The 19,763-nt window shown below is 40.8% G+C and overlaps 1 protein-coding gene across 1 annotated transcript in view; it reads right to left on the bottom strand.

The window, feature by feature from the left end:
• Positions 1 to 19,518, bottom strand: part of LOC149188031 (uncharacterized) — a 53,997-nt gene extending 34,479 nt beyond the window's left edge. The window contains exon 1 of the mRNA XM_089411549.1: positions 18,579 to 19,518. Coding sequence (XP_089267675.1) covers positions 18,579 to 19,430 — 852 coding nt within the window. The 5' untranslated portion in view covers positions 19,431 to 19,518. The remainder of the gene's footprint in view (positions 1 to 18,578) is intronic.
• Between the last annotated feature and the right edge of the window lie 245 nt (positions 19,519 to 19,763).

Genomic DNA, 19,763 nt, shown 5'->3' with positions numbered 1-19,763 from the left:
ATTGGGGAGCCAATGCTACCACCCGGAAACCACAGAAAATAGGAGGGATACCACTTACAGTGAGAGGTAAGGATCATGCCTATCCTATTGTCTCTGTTGATCTTCTTGTCTCAAATTTCTCGTTATCATCTCTAATCGTCTCATGTTGAACACTTTTGAACCCAAAGAAGAAGAATCACCACAGGGGAGCCCTCAGCTTCCACCCTATATCCAAAGACAGTGGGTGAGATCAAACCTACCCCAATGCGTAGGGATCACACTCTATCCCAAAGTCCCTGACAATAGGTGAGATCAACTTACCAAAGGTAAGGATCACACTCTACCCTATTGTCCTTGATCATCCCATCTTGACCCTAGAGAGTTAGATGGTAGAACACTTGCATCCACCAACTTGGGCGAGATCCACCTACTGCAAGGGGTAGGGATCACACTCTATCCCAAGTCCCTCCTCCCATTGGCCAGATGGGGAGGTTATCCCACAAAGTGGGCAGGATGCTAGCTAGGGCATACTCTAGGGGAGACCCTAGCCTTATCGGTTAGAGGTCTCTCATCCCCGGGAGCCTACTAGCTCCATTCCCCACCCTGGGAGCTCAACCAAGGGGGAAGAGCAATGCTCATTGTTCTCGATCAGCCCAGACCCTTGCCCAAGAGGGTCGCATCCATCAATCCATGCTACTCTCTAAAGATCAAAAACATATCAAAATGCTTGTATCTGGTACTAACTCAAACAACTTACTGAAGAGTTCAATCATATTGTGTTAAAATTGGCAACTAGGGCCAAACTCTTCTTATTTATGGCAGCTGATATTTTTCTTGGATTCCTCTCGTCGAGAGGTGTAGGATTGATCTAAAGATCATCCGATTCCAACATGTATTCATGGAGATATGAATTTATTTGTGTTATGTGACAATTCGTCAAGGTCGTCCAACACCCAAATTGCCCCCACCTGTCCTCAACGTTTTACTATAAATAGAGGTGGCCTTCAAGTCATTTTCACACACACTCTTGTGATCTCTCTTCATTTTTGTTTTGGGTTTTGATGAAGGAGAGATCTAGAGGTTCCATTCCCCACCCTGGGAGCTCAACCAAGGGGGAAGAGAAATGCTCATCATTCTCGATCAGCCCAGACCCTTGCCAAAGAGGGTCGCATCCATCAATCCATGCTACTCTCTAAAGATCAAAAACATATCAAAATGCTTGTATCTGGTAGTGTGGAAAAAGTCCCGAAAAAATCGGGATTTATTCCTAAAATTGCGATTTTTTCAGCGAAAGGATTAAATCGGCCGATTTTTTGGCGATTTTTTCATAAACGAAAAAATCGCGATTTTATCGAAATACTCCCGATTAAATCGCGAGTCGATCGAAAAAATCGGCGTGAAATTTTTTTGGCTGATAAAAAGCCGCAAAGGGTTATTTCAGTTTAGTTTTTGGCCTGTGCGTTTTTCATTGCTCGCTGTGGCTGCTGTGGAGAACCGAGAGAACGAGGGTTTGCAAGCATGGAGAGGAGCCGGCGTAAATTCAAATTGTGAGCCGGATTGATAGCATTTGCCAAGGTTGACCGTTGAACAATCTGCCGTTGAATAACTGTTCCAGTTCAACATTGCCGGTAGATCCAATGTTAAATCCTTTCCTGTTTAATATTTATTGCTTCTCATTTCCCTATAAATATTAAAAACAAAAAGTCCTGCATGAATTGGTTCTACTGCTACACACGTTAAACTTTTAAAGGATTCTGGTGGTTGATTTCTCACTTTTGTGGGTTTGAAAATTTTCGTTGGAAACTTAGCAAGTTAACAGTTTATTAACCAATGGAAAACCATTCCAATTCAAAGGGAATTGAATCATTCATCGTATCATAGGATCAACAGTTACAATGAAGGTCTGTTTACTATTTAGGACAACAGAAAGCATGAATTTGATGAGTAAAATACTAAAATTCAACCACAAAAATATCAACTGTTGTAGAAAAGGATGGTGAAATAGTTGAATCAAACCATTGAATATATGCTATATCTCGAGTCCTCATTAGTAATTACTAACTACCATATCCACACATCCATTATTTTTGAAATTTCTTAACAAGATGTGGAAATGACAAGGGCTGAAAATTGAAATCACAGTGACAGTACCACTTTCATGCATTCTTTCCATTAAAAAAAAATGCGAAAACAGTCATCAAGGCATTTTCATGGACAATAACAATAAAGTTATAAACTTCATCAATTGTGAAAGATTCATGGAAGCCAAATAGGGCTATTCCAAAATCTGGGAACATGTTGAATCCAAACGTTGGGATGAAGTTGAATTCATCAAAAGGAAACTTGTTGATGCCTGTTACATGTTAGCTTTCCTCACTTGCACTATGCTAATTTTTTAACAGATTCATGCCCATGGAGTCACATTAATGCCTATGAAATTTGAATCTGTTAGTGGGCAGTGTAGAGTAGCACAGTTGCAGAAAGGGCATCAAATGAAAATCACTGTGACTGGTCACTGAACGACATTTAATATTTCCATATTTTGGGAAAAATATGATTAAATTTTATGTAATGTATTACGGAAAACATAGTAGCAGGTTCCCATACACCTAATACATAGCTCATACATCTTTTCCCCAGACCAAAAACCTCATACATAGAGAGAAAACAAAGGACCCGGAGGGCGCTTCCTGTAATCAGGAAGGAATATCTATTTTACGATGCTATCATCAATACAATCAATCAGAAACTATGAAACATAAACTAATAAACTACCAGAAAGAACTATATACAAGCTCTATATGAGATACATATCAACCAACCATACATCAATATCGAATTCAAACTACCTATGGATTCTTGTCATATATTATTGAGAAGTCATATATATTACAGTGACATTTTGTTCTGTCATTAAATTGATGGATCATTGCTAATTGAATTTGTTTCAATTTTTTTTGTGCCCAGGTTTAAACTTTAAATTCAAGCTCAAAGTTTAAAACCAAATGCCGAGTATTTGGATTCTATGTGGGAGTTTGGTGAGCCTGATGCTACACCCGAAACTGGGGGGGGTCAATAGAATGTATTTGACTTGCAAGTTGTGTGGCAAGCATATGTCAGGAGGCATCAACAGATTAAAATTCCATTTGGGGCAAATTCCGGGGCAAAATGTTGAACTTTGCAAAAAACCAAGTCCAGAAATCATCCGACAGGCCATTTAATCATTGATGGATAAAGAGGCAGGAAAAGACACCAGGGTAGCACTAAGAAACCAACTTGTAGGGGGCTCAAGAGTGGGGGGAATTGAGAGCGGCAGTGCATCTACAGCAGCATCACCTTCCTCACCCATGGGTACTCATCCTTCTATCTCATCTTTTTTGTTCCTAGAACAACAGCTGGTTCACAACCTGGGATCAAATCATCAATGAAAAAAAGGCAGAAGCTGACAAGTTGGTCAGTAGGTGTCTTCTATGGAGTGATGTTCCTTTCAACATTGCCAAGACAAACCCATTCTACCAGCCTCTGTTTGATGATGTTGTTGTCGTTGGCCCGGGGTACAAAGCCCCCACCTTTGCAGAATTGAGAGGGCCTCTTCTTCAAGATGAAAACACTGAGTGCACTGCTAGATTGGCAGAGTTTACGGCATCATGGGAGCACACTGGATGCACAGTCATGTCAGATGGTTGGACTGACCAGAAGGGTAGAACCCTTCTTAACTTCTTGGTTAGTTGTCCCAAGGGGACAATGTTTATGAAATCTGTTGATGCATCTGCACACATTAAAGATGCACGTACATTATGTGAGTTGTTGGACCTCTTCATTCAGGAAGTAGGCCCAAGCAATGTTGTCCAAGTCATAACGGACAACGCTACAAATTATGTTGCAGCTGGCAAGATGCTTATGGAGAGGTATCCTAACTTGTTTTGGACACCTTGTGCTGCTCATTGCATTGACTTGATGTTGGAGGATATAGGTAAAATTCCTACTATGAGGGATATTGTTGAATCATCCAAGAGCATAACAAAATTTATATATAATCATTCATCTGTGCTTAGCTTGATGAGAAAATTCACCAACATCAAAGAGTTGGTGCCGCCTGCCATTACACGATTTGCCACTACTTTCATATCTCTTCAGTCTCTGTTGAATTCTATGTGGGAGGTGAAGAGCATGTTTCTCTCAGCGGATTGGCGTTCTTTATCTATTAGCCGCAAACCTGAGGGAGAGGGCATATGCAAAGTAATTTCATATGATCAGAGCTTTTGGGCAGGAGTAGAGGAGGTGTGTGCCATTTCAGAACCTTTGGTAAAGGTTCTTCGGTTGGTTGATGGAGAGAAGCCCGCAATGGGCTACTTGTATGAGGCCATGGATAGGGCCAAAGAAGCCATCCGTGCTTATTATGCAGATAAGGGAGACGAGGGGTTAGAGAAACAACAGGTCATATGGAGAGTGATTGATCAGCGATGGAACAATACCCTCCATCGCCCCATTCATGCTACAGGTGTCTACCTCAACCCTGCATTTTCTTATGCTTGTGGTTTCAGATTTGATGCCGAGGTGATGGATGGATTCTTCACTTGTGTCGAGAGGATGGTGTCATCTGAGCAAGAACGTGAGGAGATTTCTAAAGAAATGGAGGTCTATAGGATGGGAGGTGGCACATTTGGTTTTAACATGGCTATTAAGAATACGACGACCAAAATGCTAGGTAAGCTTCAGTTTGTTTCAAACTTTCAAGATTAGAATTTCAATGTTTTTTTTTATGTTTCTCATTTTTCTTTTAACTTGTAGATGCTTGGTGGACAAGCTATGGTGCCAGAGTACCCCATCTCCAAAAGCTTGCCATTCAAGTGCTCAGCCAAACATGCAGTTCCTCTGGGTGTGAGCGCAACTGGAGTGTATTTGACAAAATACACTCCAAAAAGCACAACAGGTAAAAACTAAAAAGATTTCAAATTAAATTTTTTGAATTCGTTTGATTAATTTTAATATTTAAATTTTCTAAGTGCTAATTTACAATCTATGACCCTAATACAGATTGGAGTCCCAATGCCTCAATGACATGGTCTACGTCTACTACAATCTTCGATTGTGGGTGAGACAGCTTCAGAAACCTACTGATGTGGAAGCCATCTCATTGGACAATATTGATACCACCGCTGCATGGAGAGTCGAGACTGAGAGGCCGATCTTGGACACGATCCCGGATTGGTTAGGTGTGGATCTAGAGGATGTAGCAGTTGCAGAGGCGGGAGAGCCAGAGATAGAGGAGGAGGAGGCGAAGCAACATCAGGGTTAGGAGGCAGTAGCAGAGCTGGATGAGGATGTTGAGGAGGAGGTGACACCATCTAGGGTGGGCAGCAGCAGCGGCAGCATAGCACAGAGGCCACCTCTTCCATCGGCTTCTAGAGGACGATTGAGTCCATTTCATTTTGTATCCCCAGGGGCAGGGTCTTCTTCCTCTAGAGGAAAAGGCAAAGCCATTCCCTATTCCCGTAAAAGGGGAAGAGGATCTCAGTGACTGATTAGTGATTACTTGATGACTTTTAGATGACTCATGATGTACATTTATTATATTTTTTGTTGATATTTTGACTCTTGAGAGTTGAGACTCAGACAGGACTCAAAATTCAGGAGTTGATTCACTATTTTGATATGTGATGTAGCACTAGACTTCATATACATATTATATATTAGCTTTCTTTACATGTTTATGTGGAAATGCATTTATTTGATGTTGTGGATACTCTAGATGTTAAAAAAAAAATTAAAAAATGAATAATTTTGTGTTTTTTTAATTTTGCCGACTTTTTCGAAAAACTCCGACTTTGCCGAGTTTTTCAACTTTTGGACCCTTGCCAAATTAATCCCGACTTCGACTTTTTCCACATTGGTATCTAGTACTGACTCAAACAACTTACTGAAGAGTTCAATCATATTGTGTTAAAATTGGCAACTAGGGCCAAACTCCATGAGGGTCTTCTTATTTATGGCAGCTAATATTCTTCTTGGATTCCTCTCGTCAAGAGGTGTAGGATTGATCTAAAGATCATCCGATTCCGACAGGTATTCATGGAGATATGAATTTATTTGTGTTATGTGAATAAATAGAGGTGGCCTTCAAGTCATTTTCACACACACTCTTGTGATCTCTCTTCATTTTTGTTTTGGGTTTTGATGAAGGAGAGATCTAGAGGGAGTGCCCTAGGCTCTACGTTGCCCTAATGGAGAAGCTCTAACGTTGCCCTAATGAAGCTCTAACGCTGCCCTAATGGAGAAGCTCTAACATTTCCCTAATGAAGCTCTAACGCTGCCCTAATGAAGCCCTAATGCTACCCTAATGAAGAAGCCCTAACGCTGCCCTAGCAGTCATGAAAGAAAGACCTCAACGCAGTCATGGAGGAGGCTTCTATAAGTGCAGCAAGGAGAAGTTCTAACGCTGTCAATTTGCCCTAAACGCAAAGATCCTTATGTGACCTAAACATTGTCCTGGAGGAGTCATAAAAGACATCTAGGACGCAGTCAAGGAGAGTATCTTTGCAGCAAGATTTGGCCTTCTATATGCTACTCAAAGCCGCAGTCAATGAGGGTTTATACGTTGTCATGAGTTGGTGTTCTAGCGTGCCCTAGACGCAGTCAAGGAAGAGATTTATATGTTGTCCAAGGAAGGGGTCTAATCTGCAGTGAAGAGGCACTCATACGCAACCTAATCTAGGAGCCCTAATCCGCAGTTTGATGAGGCTCCTATCTGCCCTAGCCGCAGTCCAATAAGGAGGTTCCATCCTTTACCAATCAAGGAGTTTAAGTTGCATTCAGGTGTGCCCTCTTCCGCTGTCAAAGTAGGGCTAGTGTTGCCCTTGTCCCAGTCCTAAAGGAGGACATCTTAGTTGCAGCAAATAAAGGAGGAAAGCCTTAATTGAAGGAGCCCATATCTATGTATGAAAGGACCCTTAGATGCTACAACTAAACCGCAGCAAGGGTAATTACATTACAACAAAGGATCTGTGATATTGTCACATTGTTGTAGGTGGTAGCATAACTGTTTGGCCATGTTAGTGTTGTTCCTGAGGTCGATCTAAAGAGAAGAGAATCTGTTGTAAGGAGGTGCTTGTGACTGTTGTTTGTAGGCTGATAGGGTCACTGCGTGAAGGGACAAGCACAATGAATATGCTGCCTGAAGACTGTGTGTTAGGTCGCATGCCATAACATCACAGTCAATTTCGTATGGATATTTGAAGGCTCAAATCATTAGCATTGTAAAACTTCTGAGATATCAAACTATTAGAGGGATGTATGATGCTGCTGCAACATGAGGTTGACAAAACTATTGTCATAGTGATGGATGCAGCATGGTTGGATGCACAATGGATGCAGCGTGGTTGCAGCATGGTGTTGGATGCAGCATGGTGATGGAATCACCTTAGAGAATCAGTAGAAGAAATATGCCTTCACCTGAGTTCGGATCTATAGTCCTTGTCATCAGATCTGCAACCTCATTGTGTCATCTTCATAGTGAAGATCTCTGATGTCTGATCTTGTCAAGTCAAAGTGTTGACTTATGATGTATATGTACTATCTCTCTCTCTGCTGAACTATTTAAGAATATAAGAAGAATTGATCAAGGGTTTCACCACATTGGGGTTTGTCCTTGGCTGGTGCCACATCTTGTGTCCTCTTGTCTTGGCTTGTTTTCTGCAATTTATGTTTATGTTCTATCTGCACTTAATATCATGTTGATGTGATTGCTAATCTGAATATGGTCATAGGGCTAATATGGAAAAATTGAAGTAAATTGCGCTAAGCATAGAAAATACCTAAAATTAACATGGTATCAGAGTTGAGGTGAAGACAAAGCCCAAGCAAGAATGAAAGAGCAATCGCCGAAGACAGTTGGACAAGGTCAAAAGGCTCAATGGGTTCCTCATCCCACTTCAAATTCACCAAGGGTGAAGTTGAAGCAAAGAAGATTATCAGAGTGGCGCAACAGAAGCATCTGGTGGCCTACCTAAAGGTCACTTCAATGGGAAGTCTGGATCTAAGGATGAAAGGAAAGGCAGATGCCTTGCTTGCAATAAGTTTGGCCATTATGCGAGGGAGTGTCCAAATAGAGGGGACACATCACTTGATGATGATAACAATCATTCCAAGGGCATCTTCAATGATCGGAGGAATGCAAGTCATCAAGGAAATCGCCGACTCTTCAAAGAAAGCAAGGAGCTCCAAGTATGAAGAATCAAATGTTGCTTCTGATAAGCTAAAGGAGTATTATCTTATATTGGCCCTCTCCACTACTTCTCCTCCGGACTCTTTGGGAATCTGGCTTATTGATAGTAGTGCTTCAAGGCACTTCATCGGATAGAAGGAAGCTCTCTCTAATTTGATAGAAAAGGAAACCATCATGGAGATTAAACTTGGAGTCAATGCCACCTATCCCGGAAAGGGTGTAGGGAATGTTACCCCTCAGTTGAATGAGGGTAACATGATTCATTTACAAGAAGTTCTTTATGTACCTGATCTCAAGAAGAACCTGGTGTCCATTTCGACAGTGGAAGTCAAATGTTTCAAGGTGGCATTCATCAATGGAAAGGTACGTGTTTGGAAAAAGAATTTTAAAGATGCTTTTACTCTTGGGTTCAGGGTTGGCAATTTGTATCAAATTGCAGGAAGTCCAATGGAGACCATGTCGTATGTCACATCTCTTCTATGGCACCGAAGGTCTGCCCATCTTCATTGTGGGGCCCTACCCGATGTGAGACAGATGGTGACAGGGATGCCTGAATTCATGAAGAGCATGAAGGTACATGCCCGAGATGTACAAAAGGAAATCTTACAAAGGGGACCATTCCCCTCATGTAATAGCAAGACCTCAGATGTGGAGCAACCCGAGGGGTTTGAGATTCATGATCGGGAATCTCATGTATGCAGGTGAAGGAAAGCTCTTTATGATTTAAAGCAAGCACCCCGAGCTTGGTATGAGAGGATTGACAGTTATCTGATGAAGCTGAGATTCACTAGGAGTGAAGCCGATCCAAATCATTACTTTGAGGTTATGGATGATAAACCTCTCATACTGGTACCTTATGTGGACGCTCTCTTTCTGGTAGGTACAGACCCTCTCATTTACAAAAGTAAGAGAGAGTTGGATTCTGAATTTGGAATGGTGCACTGCAAGCCCATGACTACCTCAATGAAGCCTAACTTTAAGAAGTTATGCGGTAGTGATGCCAGACTTGATTTGGGAAATGCCTCTGAGTTTCATAAACTCATACTAGCATTGATGTTCTTGGTGAACTCTCGTCCGGATATATGTTTTGCAATTAGCATGTTGAGCTCATATATGGTTGAGCCTCACTGGATTGGTGCCAAGAATCATTTGAGATATCTTCAGGGCACAATCTCTCATGGATTGAGATGCACTGCTAGAAATGTGAAGCTACATCATTATTCTGATGCTGATTAGGCAGGCAGTGTGGAGGATTGCAAGAGCGCTCCTGGGTGTTGGTTCTCTTTGGGTTCTGCTTTGATACCTGCATGAGTAGGAAGCAGAAGTCGGTTGCTTTGAGCACCACTGAGGCCGAATACATAGCTACGAGTATGACCTCGTGTCAAGTTGCCTGGTTGAGGAAGCACTTCAGTGAGTTGTTTGGACACATGTTGGATACCTCTTCAGTGAGTTGTTTGGACACATGTTGGATACCACCATGATCTTCTGTGACAACCACTGTGGGATTCAATTGTTGAGGAATCCCGTGTTCTATGATCGCTCCAAGAATATAAACATCAGGTACCACTTTATCTGGGATATGGTACAATGGGGAGCAAGAAGGCTCCAACACATTGGGGCTGATGTGCAAGTCGTCGATATTCAGATGAAGCCCCTAGGAAAGGTCAAATTCTTGACTTTCTGAGAACAACTAGAAGTCGTGGAGAGACTCTGTCCTGAAGGTCTAATATAATATGGACATTGAGCTCTGGAAGCTTCGAGCGACTTGGGGGTACTTCTTGGAGTGATGAGCAACCATAGGGTGAATGGTTCAACCTTCCCCTAGTGGTCTGCTATGTAGGCAGGCTGAGTGGTTTAGCCATCCCTAGGGATACCCCTGGCGACATGTAGGCAGGATGAGTGGTTCATCCTTCTCCTACTGAGACATCCTACCCACGCAGTCTGGGACTCATGGTAAGTACCTCTCATTTGGCCAATGAGTAGGGAAATGAAGATAGGGATCATAGTAGTATCGATGGACACATCGTGTAACTATCATACTCCCTATGCTAGGATGATATTGACCTGTGATCAATTGGAACTGACTTCGAGTCAGTAAGAGTGATATAACTCACTCTCTTTTGGAACTGATTTCAGATCAGTAAGAGTGGTATGATACACTCTCTTTATTTGGAACTAATTTCAGATCAGTAAGTGTGGTATGACACGCTCTCTTTATTTGGAACTGATTTCGATCAGTAAAAGTGGTATGACACACTCTCTTTATTGGAACTGGCTTCGGGTCAATAAGAGTGGTATGAGACACTCTCTTTTATATGGGACTAACTTCGGGTTAGTAGAGGATGGTATGATACATTCTCGACCACTTCTTCTTCTTCAAGGTTCAACAGAGCAGAGCAATGCAGGGCACTGATAACTGAGATAGTACAGACTGGCAGATGGATTAGTAGATGGAGTTCTCCCTAGTTGAGAGGGAGTGTTAAAATTGGCAACTAGGGCCAAACTCCATGAGGGTCTTCTTATTTATGGCAGCTGATATTTTTCTTGGATTCCTCTCGTCAAGAGGCGTAGGATTGATCTAAAGATCATCTGATTTCGACATGTATTCATGGAGATATGAATTTATTTGTGTTATGTGACAATTCGTCAAGGTCGGCCAGCAACCAAATTGCCCCCACCTATCCTCAACATTTTACTATAAATAGAGGTGGCCTTCAAGTCATTTTCACACACTCTTGTGATCTCTCTTCATTTCTATTTTGGGTTTTGATGAAGGAGAGATCTAGAGGGAGTGCCCTAGGCTCTACGCTGCCCTAATGGAGAAGCTCTAACACTACCCTAATGAAGCCCTAATGTTGCCCTAATGAAGAAGCCCTAACGCTGCCCTAGCAGTGATGAAATAAAGACCTCAACGCAATCATGGAGGAGGCTTCTATAAGTGCGGCAAGGAGAAGTTCTAACGCTGTCAATTTGCCCTAAACACAAAGATCCTTACGTGACCTAAACGTTGTCCCGGAGGAGTCATAGAAGACATCTAGGACACAGTCAAGGAGGGAATCTTTGCAGCAAGATCTGGCCTTCTATATGCTACTCAAAGCCGCAGTCAATGAGGGTTTATACGCTATCATGAGCTGGTGTTCTAGCATGCCCTAGACGCAGTCAAGGAAGAGATTTATTTGTTGTCCAAGGAAGGGGTCCGAACTGCAGTCTAAACGCAGTCAAGAGGCACTCATACGCAGCAATTTGATGAGGCTCCTATCTACCCTAGCCGCATTCCAATAAGGAGGTTCCATCCTTTACCAATCAAGGAGTTTAAGCTCCATTCAGGTGTGCCCTCTTCCACTGTCAAAGTAGTGCTAGTGTTGCCCTTGTCCCAGTCCTAAAGGAGGACATCTTGGTTGCAGCAAATAAAGGAGGAAAGCCTTAATTTAAGGAACCCGTATCTATGTATGAAAGGACCCTTAGATGCTACAACTAAACTGCTGCAAGGGTAATTACATTACAGCAAAGGATCTGTGATATTGTCACATTGTTGTAGGTGGCAACATAACTATTTGGCCATGTTAGTATTGTTCCTGAGGTCGATTTAAAGAAAAGAAGAATCTGATGTAAGGAGGTGCTTGTGACTGTTGTTTATACGCTGAGTGGGTCACTGTGTGAAGGGACAAGCACAATGAATATGTTGCTTGAAAACTGTGTGTTAGGCCGCAGGCCATAACATCACAGTCAATTTCATATGGATATTTGAAGGCTCAAATCATTAACATTGTAAAATTGCTAAGATCTCAAACTATTAGAGGGTTGTATGATGTTGCTGCAACATGAGTTTGACAAAAATATTGTCATAGTGATGAATGCGGCATGGTTGGATGCACGATAGATGCAGCATGGTTGCAGCATGATGGATGCAGGATGATTGGATGCAGCATGGTGTTAGATGCAGCATGGTGATGGAATCACCTTGGAGAATCAGCTGAAGAAGTAGGCCTTCACCTAAGTTTGGATCTGCAGTCCTTGTCATCAGATCTGCAACCTCATTGTGTTATCTTCATGGTGAAGATCTCTGACGTTTGATCTTGTCAAGTCAAAGTGTTGACTTCTTATGTATATGTACTATATCTCTCTCTGTTGAACTATTGAAGAATATAAGAATAATTGCTCAAGGGTTTCCCCACATTGGGGTTTGTCCTTGGCCAGTGCCACATCTTGTGTCCTTTGGTCTTGGCTTGTTTTCTGCGATTTATGTTTATGTTCTATCTGCACTTTGCTATCATGCTGATGTGATTGCTAATCTGAATATTGTCATTAGGCTAATATGGAAAAATTGAAGTAAATTGCGCTAAGCAACAGAACATACCTAAAATTAACATATTGCCTCATACATTACCATGAGCAACAGTTCTTTGTTATCCTATTCATATAGGGCATCAAACGTCAGAGCAAAATATGTAACACTAAGAAAAAGGATAACATACTCATCATTTCTCCCTCTTGCGCAGATAGGCAGCAAACGTGAGCTTAAGCTTGTCTCATGCAGCAGTAGTCTCTCAATTCATGAAGATGCCATAGTTCCAGTTATGACCAAATTTTATTTAACTCGGTAACAATAATTCACTAATGTAATCCAACATATCATAAAAGTGCTTTTATACTAGAAGTGGATCTTAATACTGCATGGGGTAAACCAATCCTGTCAGCAAAGCATTGTTAGCTCATAAAATCAATAATCAAAGGCATACTCTCAGTAACATCATATGTTCATTGTTTCATTATGTAATCATTTGACTTCTAATCATCCACCGCAATTAAGTAATAGGTGTTGGGATCTAATCATGGGTTTCTTATTCTGAATGAGAAGCCTCTTCAATCGTCATCAAACACAACATCAACCTGTCTCTCATATTACTGTCATGCATCAACAAAATTGTCAAATCACTACGTCAAACTATATTAGGTTCTTTCTATGTCATGGTCATGACAAGTCATCATCAGTTGCTTCATATACAGGTATTGTAAAACGTATTCAAGATACCAAGAAAATTTAAGTCATATGCACCAATATATCACATGTACCAAAGATCATACTTACTTTCATATGTGCTCACGAAAATATTTTGTCATACTTTTGGGCTTAACTTGTTGTCCAACATCGCAATGAAATCAAAAGCATAGAAAAAATATAATATACCTTGCAACATTCAGATACCTTTATCAACTTGTAGCATTCATATATGCTTTGTCATTGGCAGTAATAGAGTTTGCATATTGCTCTAGCTTCCTCTTTCCTGTACCAACTTTCATCTTGTTCCTGCACCAATTTCTCTTGTTGCACCAGCGTGCATCTAAATGATCCTTAAGAAAGATCAACTAATCAAATCTTCATCAAGAGGTTAGAAATACTCAGATACTCAAATCTTCATGCAAGAATGATAAATCACAATCAAAATAAATCTAACCAAGAGCAATGTCATAACATAAATCTAGAAGGTACTTACCTTTAACAAGAGGCGGTGAGCTCCCTCTTGATCCAACCTCCAAGAGTCATTATGTCAATGTTGCCTTTAATCTTCTTTATCAGTAGCTAAGTCCAATGATCATCACACCATCTCCTAGAGTGAGATTAGCTTACCTAGGGTTACATAGAATTTGCCACAGTGTTGGATCAACCTTTCACTGATTGTGCTAGGGTTTCAAGATCCCAAGCATTTATTATATCCAAACTCTTCTTCCAAGCACACTTCAGGGGTTGCTTCCAAACCCTAACCTCTCTTGCTAAAACAAAGTTGTCTAGGGTTTACTTCAAATCTTGGCATTCTTTTAGGTCTCCACCATTTCACTTGCTTCAATCATCAGTGACTTTACAAGGGTGATCTCAATAACTTTTCTTCAGCACAGCTCTGATACCATGTTAATTTTTCTTAGGGCGTATTGTTCTCTGCTTTGATAATTGCATTCTTATATACTTTTCATAATTTACATATTCATTCACAATAATATAACTTAACATCATTAGCAATTATGTAGAAAGAACAACATCAACAAAAATGCAGCAGAAATAAAAGGAATATTAGAAGCAAAGCATACACACACATAAAGGCACTAGGATTGGTCAAAGACCAGGGAAAAACCCCACAAGGTGGAAAACCCATAATTCAATTCTTCTTCTTCTATTAGATTTCATCAATTGTCCAGCTAAGATACAAAGTATATTGAGATACATCAACAACACTGCCATATCATGGTTTACTGCCCCCAAGCATTAGTTCCATTGTTCATGATAGTGTATAGCTTTGTTATCTTTGTCCCTCCCACTATATACCATCACTGATCCACCTTTGAAACTGTCTAAGTATTATATCTTCTTTCATCAGGATAACATTAGATCCCAAGCAGTATGCATAGGATTATATGCATTAGAGAGGTCATGTATTAAGTGGGACATGGTACAGGCATCTTTGTCAAAGTATCCAAAGTATCACAATAAATTTGCTACGGAGATATGAGGACATAAAGAGATACACAACCACAGAGATGTCATGGTGACCATGCAGGTGGAGTCTGCCATGTCAATGTAGGTGGATTCTGCCATGTCAAATGTATGGTGTCTGCCATGCCAAATTTATGATGTCTACTATGTCCATACCTGAGATGTCCGCCATGTCAAATATGTGATGTCTGCCATGTCCAATATATAAGATGTTTATCATGTTAAATACATGATGTCTGTCATATCCATACAAGAGACGCCTGTCGTGTCAAATACATGATGTCTACCATGTCCAATATATGAGATGTCTGCCATGTCCAATATATGTGGTGTTTGCCATGTTATACCTAGGGTTACATAGAATTTGCCACAGTGTTGGATCAACCTTTCACTGATTGTGCTAGGGTTTCAAGATCCCAAGCATTTATTATATCCAAACTCTTATTGCAAGCACACTTCAGGGGTTGCTTCCAAACCCTAACCTCTCTTACTAGAAAAAAGTTGTCTAGGGTTTACTTCAAATCCTGGCATTCTTTTAGGTCTCCGCCATTTTCACTTGCTTCAATCATCGGTGACTTTACAGGGGTGATCTCAATAAATTTTCTTCAGCCCAGCTCTAATACCATGTTAATTTTTCTTAGGGCGTATTGTTCTTTGCTTTGATAATTGCATTATTATATACTTTTCATAGTTTACATATTCATTCACCCCAATATAACTTAACATCATTAGCAATTATGTAGAAAGAACAAAATCAACAAAAATGCAGCGGAAATAAAAGGAATATTAGAAGCAAAGCATACACACACATAGAGACACTAGGATTGGTCAAAGACCAGGGCAAAACCCCACAAGGTGGAAAACCAAGAATTCAATTCTTCTTCTTCTATTAGATTTCATCAATTGTCCAGCTAAGATACAAACTATATTGAGATACATCAACAATACTGCCATATCATGGTTTACTGCCACCAAACATTAGTTCCATTGTTCATGATATTGTATAGCTTTGTTATCTTTGTCCCTGCCACTATATACCATCACTGATCCACCTTTGAAACTGTCTAAGTATTATATCTTCTGTCATCAGGATAACAATAGATCCCAAGCAATATGCATAGGATTATATGCATTAGAGAGGTCATGTATTAAGTGGGACATAGTACAGGCATCTTTGTCAAAGTATCTAAAGTATCACAATAAATTTGCTACGGAGATATGAGGACATAAAGAGATACACAACCACAGAGATGTCATGGTAACCATGCAGGTGGACTCTGCCATGTCAATGCAGGTGGAGTCTGCCATGTCAAATGTATGGTGTCTGCCATGCCAAATTTATGATGTCTACTATGTCCATACCTAAGATGTCCGCCATGTCAAATATGTGATGTCTACCATGTCCAATATATAAGATGTTTATCATGTTAAATACATGATGTTTGTCATATCCATACAAGAGACGCCTGCCGTGTCAAATACATGATGTCTACCATGTCCAATATATGAGATGTCTGCAATGTCCAATATATGTGGTGTCTGCAATGTTATACCTAGGGTTACATAGAATTTGCCACAGTGTTGGATCAACCTTTCACTGATTGTGCTAGGGTTTCAAGATCCCAAGCATTTATTATATCCAAACTCTTATTCCAAGCACACTTCAGGGGTTGCTTCCAAACCCTAACCAGCAAACCCTAACCTCTCTTTGCTAGAACAAAGTTGTCTAGGGTTTACTTCAAATTCTGGCATTCTTTTAGGTCTCCGCCATTTTCACTTGCTTCAATCATCAGTGACTTTACGGGGGTGATCTCAATAACTTTTCTTCAGCCCAGCTCTAATACCATGTTAATTTTTCTTAGGGTGTATTGTTCTTTGCTTTGATAATTGCATTCTTATATACTTTTCATAATTTACATATTCATTCACCCCAATATAACTTAACATCATTAGCAATTATGTAGAAAGAACAACATCAACAAAAATGCAGCGGAAATAAAAGGAATATTAGAAGCAAAGCATACACACACATAGAGACACTAGGATTGGTCAGAGACCAGGGCAAAACCCCACAAGGTGGAAAACCAAGAATTCAATTCTTCTTCTTCTATTAGATTTCATCAATTGTCCAGCTAAGATACAAACTATATTGAAATTTGAGATACATCAACAATACTGCCATATCATGGTTTACTGCCACCAAACATTAGTTCCATTCATGATATTATATAGCTTTGTTATCTTTGTCCCTGCCACTATATACCATCACTGATCCACCTTTGAAACTGTCTAAGTATTATATCTTCTGTCATCAGGATAACATTAGATCCCAAGCAATATGCATAGGATTATATGCATTAGAGAGGTCATGTATTAAGTGGGACATAGTACAGGCATCTTTGTCAAAGTATCCAAAGTATCACAATAAATTTGCTACGGAGATATGAGGACATAAAGAGATACACAACCACAGAGATGTCATGGTGACCATGCAGGTGGAGTCTGCCATGTCAAATGTATGGTGTCTGCCATGCCAAATTTATGATGTCTACTATGTCCATACCTGAGATGTCCGCCATGTCAAATATGTGATGTCTGCCATGTCCAATATATAAGATGTTTATCATGCTAAATACATGATGTCTGTCATATCCATACAAGAGACGCCTGCCGTGTCAAATACATGATGTCTACCATGTCCAATATATGAGATGTCTGCCATGTCCAATATATGTGGTGTCTGCCATGTTATACGTACCATCTTTGATGTCTGCCAATGATTTTATTTTCAAGCAATTCAAAATTCTGTTTGAAGTAATAAAATAATTTTATGGGAATAAAAATTGTCGAGGCATAAATAAATCTGGGCTAGTATTGGAAATTTAACAATTCGCAAGGTTCCAGCAAACCCTATTCTTTGTTGAAGTGTTAAGTGTTTGAGAACAAGTTGAGCTTCTTCTCAGATTTATCATCCATAATATTAAAATAAATATTCTCATTTAAAAATGTGTGTGTATGTTATATCTATGACTCACATTGGGAGATAAGCTAGAAATTTACTATAGCCTTGCCGCATATGGTAAAACCTCTTCTAGACCTATTGTCCATGGGTAAAAACCCGTCTTACACCTTTAAGTTCATGTCGCAGCTCAATTGGTTGAACCATTTACACAAGGCATTTGGTTGATGGGGAGGATATATGTCATAGATTCAAACCCAATTAAGTCCCTCGTGATTACCAGTGGATATTGTGGTTTCCAGTTACACCACGCTCTATCTGGAATTTTTGGGAATACGGGGAATCCTGCTATGTTTGCTTTGGAAAACATCAGGGATGAAATATTTCAAGCAGAGAGGGATAAAATCTGCTTGAGGTTCAAATGTTTTGCATGTTAAGATACTTGATAACATTGATCTAGGGTTATATATATCTACGTAGATGTGTTTTCCTAATTTTATAATTCAAATGTTTTGCATGTTAAGATACTTGATAACATTGATCTAGGGTTATATATATCTATGTAGATGTTTTTTTCCTAATTTCATAATAATAAGTTAATATTTATATTTTAGGTAATATTTTTCGTTGGCATGAATATTTATTTTTGTAGATGTTTTTTTCCTAATTTCATAATAATAAGTTAATATTTATATTCTAGCTAATATTTTTCGTTGGCATGAATATTTATTTTTTATGGCATGAATATTTATTTTTTAGGTAATGTTTTTCGTTAGCATGCCACGTCAGCACTACATTCACTCAGTCACGGTGAACAAATCTCCCAATAGTGTTGATTTTTCGCGTCAGTTTGATCTTTAAAAAAAATAAAAAATTATATATATATATATATAGAAAATGTCATAGACTGGTGGTACTAGTTGATATACCTGGGCTAAGGTGAGAGGGCCGGCCTTATTAGAGTGAAGGAGCTCATCGTACTGCTGCTTAATTCTCCTCTGCATCACGCTCCCTCTGCCCAAGGAGGTGAATGGATAGGGGCAGCTCCCCTTATGGCAATCCCCAACCTTCCAATTGCCGCATGTGCACCCTAGCTCTCCCTCTTCTTCTTCTTCTCCGCCCCTCCCCGTCACAACCTCCCCGTTCGCCGCCGCTTTTTTCTTCCGTCTCCTCCGCCGCCGCCTCCTTTTCTTCTCCACCCTCCCGTCTACCCAAACAGATTCGCATCCCTCTCCACCTAGCCCCGCCACGTCATCGCCGGACATCTTCGTCTCCGCCTCCAGGCCACTATAATTCCCCTCCTCTGCCTCCAGCACAACGTAATTCCCCTCCGCCTCAGCGCCAGTGACGTTATTGTCCATGCCTAAGGTCACATGGCTCGTTACCGACCGGGCCTTATGGGGCGCCTTCGGGACCCCTGAAGCCCTAGTTTCTTCCCCCTCCTCTTCCTTTTCTTCGGCGTCCGCAGGGTCACATGGGCACCCATTCCCGGCGGACTGAAACGACGAAGCCAGATTTGTCAGCGCAGTGAAATTGGCGGCGTCGGCCTCCAGCTTTAGCCGGAAGCTCTTGGTTCGTCCCGAGGACATGAGGATCTCCAAAACCAACCTTCGCTGCGAATTAGTACTTGGCTTCCCTGTTTCGCCAGATGTGGAAAGCGTCAAATCCTTGGGTGTGGGATGGTTCTTCTTCGCTAAAACTAGCAGAAGAAGAAGAAGCAGGGCCGACAAACAGACTAAGCCCGCTGGCAATACCCACCACGTTTCGACTTCCGCTGCCATTGCAGTCCCTCAGAATAGTTCTGCTCAATCCCGCAGCTCGTCTAGATATAGGCACGCAAACAGTGGCCATGTCTTCTATATCGGAAAAGCGTGAAATAATTTTGGTTTTTATTTTTGCGTTGTTGGCCGGAGATTCATTGGGAAAAGTGCCATCCATCTTTTGGGCCCTCCCTGTGGCCCTAGGGCCTCACATGTGGCCGTAGACCATGTGACGGGTGGCGTTGTTCCTCCGATCTCGCAATAAAGCTTTCGCTTCTGCGGATAACGATGGCCTTTAGCGGAAAAAGAAATTGGGAATCATCCCGCCATCTCCTCGGTACAAGGATACGTTGT

Source organism: Pinus tabuliformis, chromosome 3_1 (assembly GCF_031772625.1).
Source record: "Pinus tabuliformis cultivar Carrire ecotype Pingquan chromosome 3_1, CPIR1, whole genome shotgun sequence".
Lineage (NCBI taxonomy): Eukaryota > Viridiplantae > Streptophyta > Pinopsida > Pinales > Pinaceae > Pinus > Pinus tabuliformis.
This window is presented reverse-complemented; position numbering and strand designations above follow the sequence as displayed.